Source organism: Bos grunniens, chromosome 1 (genome assembly GCF_055505025.1).
Source record: "Bos grunniens cultivar Pamir isolate PY7600 chromosome 1, Bosgru_T2T1.0, whole genome shotgun sequence".
Classification (NCBI taxonomy): Eukaryota; Metazoa; Chordata; class Mammalia; order Artiodactyla; family Bovidae; genus Bos; species Bos grunniens.
In genome coordinates, this window is record NC_141165.1 from 16,193,311 (window position 1) to 16,199,568 (window position 6,258).

Here is a 6,258-nt window from a genome sequence, read left to right on the forward strand (position 1 = left end):
TTGAGCTGAGATAAAGCAAGAATCCCTTGTAAGGGGTACTGCGCCGTTGGAGGCTGGCCACGAGCCTCCTGAGCGATGAGACAGCACGGGGGTGGGGGTGGGAATATTAGCGCAAAGTGATTTCCCCCGGATCAGCAGCATCGCTCCCTGGGCCCACCAAACAGTCTCTTCGCTGAAAAGAGGTGTCGCTCGCCAGGGGCAATGCCGTTAGAGGCAAGTTATAGGTCTCTCGCCTTGCAGGCACATGGTGAGGAAGAGCTAACAAGTTCGGAAGCACGCACCCCAGCTGCGCCGGGGGCTGGGCAGCTCCGCATCCCGAGTGCGCGCGCCCCGACTCCCGACCTGGAGCCCCGCTGGGTCCCCAAGATCTTCTCTCCGGGGACAGCTGCTGCTGCTTTATGGGAGACGCTAAGCTGCGGGGGAGGCACAGCTGGGCGCCCCCAAAAGTCCCCCAGAAGCCCTCGGCTGCAGGGCGCCTGGTCGGAGAGGGCTGGCGAGCGCGCACCGACCTACCTTCTGCGGGGGGGTCCCGATCTGCATCTCCAGGTAGTAGCCGCGGCCGGAGTCCCCCTGCAGGTTATCCACCATGGCCAAGAAGTTGGCCGCACCCCCAGCGGGCTCCAGGGCGAGCGCCAGGCCGTCCGCGCGGGGCTCAGCAGGGGGTCCGGGCCCCGGGGTAGGCACAGCCCCTCGGCTCGTGGCCGAGGCCACCCGGAGAGGCAGCGTGAAGGGCGCGGTGGCCAGCGCCGGGGCCGCTCGTAGGAGCCACTGAGCCAGCAGCGGCAGCAGCAGCGCCCGGGCCAGCGCGCCCATGCCCGCGGCGGGGCTCGGGGGGCGCGCTGGGCCGGGCCCGTCCCGTCCGGCGACAGCGGCTCAGCAACTCGGCGGCGTGCGGGACTGCGGGGCAGGGCTGGGCGCGCAGCGGGGCCGGCGGCGGCGGACCGGAGGAGGAGGACCGAGAAGGAGGCGCGGCCGGAGCGGGAGGAGGAGGCGCCGGAGCCGCCCCAGCCCGCGCCAAGTTCTGCAAGTTGGTCGCCGCTGCCCCCTCTGGCGGGCGGCGGCTGCCCCACAAGGGCCGGGCCCCTCCCTGCCCCGGCCAAGGTCAAAGCGAGGCGCGGGGTGCGCCCGGGTCCCCTCAGGGTGGCCCCGTTCACCCTTGCTCGTCTCGGGCGGCGCCTCTTTCCCGGGAAACTCGAGTCCCCAATTTCCTCGGAACGCGCCCCGCTGCCGCGGCCAACGGATGTGACGAGGCTCATCTGATACCAGAGGGGAAAGTTTCGGGAACCCTTAAAGGGGCAGCGAGGGCCTGAACGGGCTCCCTGGCCCCGCGCACCACGTGCCCCGCAGGTGTTCCCCAGCCCCGCAGTGGCGGGGGCTGCCAAGGGTGATGTGGGGGTCAGAGAGAAGTGCAGGAAATCGTAAAAACGCAGCGAGCATCTCAAGGAGTGTGAGAGTCTGCGCCTCCCCTCGCCAAGTCCGTCCTGCAGCCTTTCAGCCTTGCCGGAGTCCGGCTGCTTCTCGGGGCATTTTCCGTGCACTGCGCACCCCCACCCCCAACCCGCGTTCTGCATCCCCACTTTTGGGGCCCCTGAATGATTTTGACGAGATCTGATTGGAGGCTGGGAGAGGCGAGGGTTGGGAGAGTCGGGCGAGGACGCAAGAGCTTTGGAGACTTCCCCCTAAAAAGCCTGGGGGAGGTGCGGGGCGGGGGGGCGGTGGTTCTTGCTGCTGTAGCTGCGCCGGCCTCGGTTCTCCTTCTGCGCCCAGCGTTTCGGCTGGGAGGTGGCGTCCGCAGCTGGCTTTGAGCCTGGGCTTCTCTGCCCCCTGCTCGACCGTAATGCAGATGGGATGCTGCTAGGAGCTGCACTTCACCTGCCCCAGGACTCCCTCACTCCACCGGGCAAGTTGCAGTCATCATCCAAAATCAGGGCCATTGAATTTACAGCTCTGCCTCCATCCCTCCCGTTCCCGCTTCCCCCAAGCTCTCCGCGGATGGTCTAATTAATACTTGTTTAGCCACAGACATCAAGGCATACCCAGAAATGCATTCAGTAATGCAAGCGATCAGAGTGATTTTATTTTAAATAGTAAACGCAGGGGGGACAATTACACGAGCTGAAGTCCATCGATTTCTACTGAAACGGGGAGTAGACAATGCTTTCTACCTCCTCCAGCTGAATTATGTTGGCTGTTTTTTTTAAAAAAACAAACAAGCCCATCTTCAAACAGTGGGGAGGTTGGAGGAATCTTCCCTCCTCCCTGCAACTTCCAGTTACTGCTACTCAAGATTTGATTTTTATTCCTATCTTCTCAATTTTAGAATCATGTCTAGCTCTGCAAGGGACCCTTATGTCAGAGATCTTCAGCAGTATTGATTTTCAGATGACTTTAACTATAAATCATACTTTTCCCAAACTATATCCCAACTTTAACAAATCCCTGGCCACACAAAGAAAGGCCTGGTTGGGTCCTGGGATATAACCTAAGTTGATATTCCTCATAAATCTGCATAGTGATTCCAGAGCTATTATATTCATATATTCACATTTCAAATTCAAGGTTGGAGAAGTGTAATTTTTTTAAAATGATTATTTATACTCCTCAGTGTCCAGTCTTGAGGGGTTCAAAAAGACATAGAGACAGCTTTCCAAAGACTGCAACCTTGTAAAAAAAAAAACCATGAAATTTATTAAGGACATTGACACACGGGCTACGTGACCCAGAAGTTCAATATAAGAGACATTTGCTCTAATAATTAAACAGCCCAGGAGAAGTTTTTAAAAACCGAGTCTAATTAAGGTTTGTCCTTCAGGAAACTCCCGACTCCATCTAATATGAGTATTCATGAGCTTTTCATTTTAAGAGGGCTTGTTTAGGTTCGTGGGTAAACAGATGCAGTAAAATATAGTCACAGAGGACCTCAGGCAGTTTTAATGGAGGGCAGAGCTGCCGCATCAGAAAATAATGCAGACAGAAGTGACAGCATCTGATGACTGTCCCCTTGATGGCATCTGTTTTTATGAATGGTCTTAGAATTCTTGATCCCTGCTCAGAACTGTGGCACTGGCTGGATTTGGGAAACAATCATTTTACCTTTCAGGTGTTTTAACTGAAATCATATGTGGCAGTCCTCCCATAGGGTGGCTTTGGGTTTCTTTTACAGCATCCTTGAAGAGCTTCAAGAAACATCAATCTCAGACATGCAGTCAACACCACCCTTATGGCAGAAAGTGAAGAGGAACTAAAGAGCCTCTTGATGAAGGTGAAAGAGGACAGTGAAAAAGTTGGCTTAAAACTCAACATTCAAAAAAATAAGATCATGGCATTTGGTTCCATCACTTCATGGCAAATAGGTGGGGAAACAATGGAAACAGTGAGAGACTTTATTTTCTTGGGCTCCAAAATCACTGCAGATGGTGACTTCACCCATGAAATTAAAAGACACTTGCTCTTTAGAAGAAAAGCTATGATCAACCTAGACAGCATATTAAAAAGCAGAGACATTACTTTGCCAACAAAGGTCTGTCTAGTCAAAGCTATGGTTTTCCAGTAATCATATATGGATGTGAGAGTTTAACCATAAAGAAAGCTGAGCACTGAAGAATTGATGCTTTCAAACTGTGGTGTTGGAGAAGACTCTTGATGGTCCCCTGGACTGAAAGGAGATCAAACCAATTAATCCTAAAGGAAATCAATCCTGAATATTCATTGGAAGGACTGATGGTAAAGCTGAAACTCCAATACTTTGGCCACCTGATGAGAAGAACTGACTCCTTAGAAAAGACCCTGATGCTGGGAAAGATTGAAGGCAGGAGAAGAAGGGAATGACAGAGGATGACATGGTTGGATGGCATCACCATCTTGATGGACATGAGTTTGGGCACGCTCTGGGAGTTGATGATGGACAGGGAAGACTGGCATGCTGCAGTCCATAGGGTCGCAAAGAGTCGGACACAACTAAGCAACTGAACTGACTGACTGAATGAAGGGCTTCTCCAAGGAAGAAGCCACTTCTCCTATGTGGGTGAACAATACAGTGCGGAGGGAGGAGGTGACCCCTCACTCCTTGAGGACAGCCCCACATCCTCTTCAGACTGGCCTGTGTTCCCTTACTGTACCCATAGCTCCCCCCTCTCCTCTCCCACTCCTTCTCACCCTTCTTCTCCCCTCTCCTCCCCTCCCGCTCCTCCTTCCAGCCTGAACACCTCCACTCTCGGCCACACTCTTTCTTGGCCCACTCAGGAGCACCAAAGCCCTGCAGTGAGATGGTCCTTCCCTCCTTGCGAAGAGCAAACACCATCATCATGCCCCTGGACAGCAGGAGGTGAGATAGGGTCTCACATCCCAGCCCACATTGTTCACCAGGGATTCCTTCCATGGATACAAGTGTTTGGCCAGAAAGGTTGTCATTGATATGTGTGTTGATGTTCCTTGGCTTATACACTGGCTCCAAGTTCCTTTGACACCAGCAGTTCTCAGAATCTTTGGTTTAAGATCCCTCTTAAAAATTGACCCCAAAGAGCTTTTATTTATGTGGGTTTTATCTATCAACAGTCAGCAAATTAGGAACTAGAAGTGAGAAATTTTAACAGTATGTAGTAATCCATGTAAAATAGCTATAACAAACCCACTACACAGCAACATCAATAACATTTTAATAAAAACTAACTTTACTTTTCAAAAGATAAGAATCACATTATTTTTGCACTTTTGCAAATCGCTCTCTGACTTAATAGAAGGCAGCTAGATTGTGATATCTGTATCTATATTCAGTCTATCAGGAAGCTGCTGGAAAATTCTGTCCAACAGGCAGGAGAGAATGAGTGTGAACAAGGCAAATAACATTTTTATATTATAAAAAAATGTTTGGAGCTACAGGCCCTCCTGAAAGGGTCAGTCTACACCTTGAGAACTGCTGCTTTGCAGTATCTTTTTGGTTTTTATGTTTGCATCTTAAATCATTTTCAACATAAAAAGAGTCCTTTGTACCCAGCACTGTGTCAACAGTAGGGAGGAAAAGGCGAAATAAAAGCCGGTCCTTAAGTTTGCAGACTAGACTCAGGAGCCAGTCCCAATATCCTAGTGATGCCTGGGCTCCCCAGACTTAGCAGGAGGGGATCCCCGCCACTGTAGCCTGAAGAATCTGGTCCATTGATCTCTTCATTCTCCTGCAGCTTCGTTTCCCACCTGCCTCCAGGTGCCTTCTAGGCAACATCTGAACATTTAGTTTAAACGCTTCTTTTCTCTCTTTTTTTAAACCTGCCCTGATCCTGCCCCTCTGTGGCTAGTGCTTCTAATCTCCTGCCCTCTGAAAATGCTGCCTGCACCCCCATCCCAACTTCTACCCTCTCCTTCACTCCTCACTTACAAGTCCCCATCCACACATGGACAGGCTGTGCCCTGGTGGACAGTCTCCAGCCTTATCCTACCCACCCCCTGGGCAGCATTGTCCATCCACGTCTGGGTTCTCCATCCACATCTCCATCAAGCCTGACTCTTCACTAGAATCACCCGGGGATCCTTCAGGTGACTCTTCCCTAGAGGTTCCCATTCAGTTGGTTTGGGGCATGGCTCCTGAATTGCTAGTTTTCAAAGCTTCCAAGTGAATCTGGAATTTGAACCTGGGAGAAATGAGATTTACAAATCAGATTGAAGAGGCTCAGTGCTCCCATTGTCCTGAATTGATTTGGAAATTTCAGTATGCACCCAGAGGTCTTTCATATTTAAAAAAAAAATTTCTTGCTGTGTTGAGTGAAAAGACCTAGAAAAAATTGAGCATCCCTAGTGCCTGAATTAAAGTTTCTAAATATTATTTCCCTCTACTCCAGGCCTCTTTGGAGAAGGCCGATTTCAGGCCTGGAGCAGAAACCCAACAAAATGACCCTGGGATATCTCATCATACCAGAGAGTGAAGATGTTTATCAAAGGTTCCTGAGGTCCTGTCAAGAGCCAGGGCAGAACTGCAACCATTTAAACATCATTAGAAGTAGTAATTTCAATGGCTTGTAACATTTCAATTATGTTGAAATCTATTCGTTCATGATGTTCTTTTACAAAGTACATCAATTATTTTTGAAGAATGCTAAGGGGCCCAGCTAATTATTTTTAAAAACTGGCAGAGAAAAGAGAAGAAGCAAGACTTCGTTATCTTCCCTTTTGTGTACAAACCATGCCTTAGTAGAACCAAATAGCTGGTGAAGGGGAATTTCTCTTTATAGAAGTATTACAGCTAGTAAATGAAGGATGAAGGAATTAGAC

The 6,258-nt window shown here is 50.6% G+C and overlaps 1 protein-coding gene across 2 annotated transcripts in view; it reads right to left on the reverse strand.

Moving 5' to 3' along the window:
- The window catches only part of BACE2 (beta-secretase 2), a 107,701-nt gene extending 106,466 nt beyond the window's left edge, over positions 1-1,235 (reverse strand). For both annotated transcript variants that reach the window (XM_086341423.1, XM_086341323.1), the window contains exon 1: positions 514-1,235. In XM_086341423.1, coding sequence (XP_086197549.1) covers positions 514-813 — 300 coding nt within the window. In that variant the 5' untranslated portion in view covers positions 814-1,235. The remainder of the gene's footprint in view (positions 1-513) is intronic.
- Between the last annotated feature and the right edge of the window lie 5,023 nt (positions 1,236-6,258).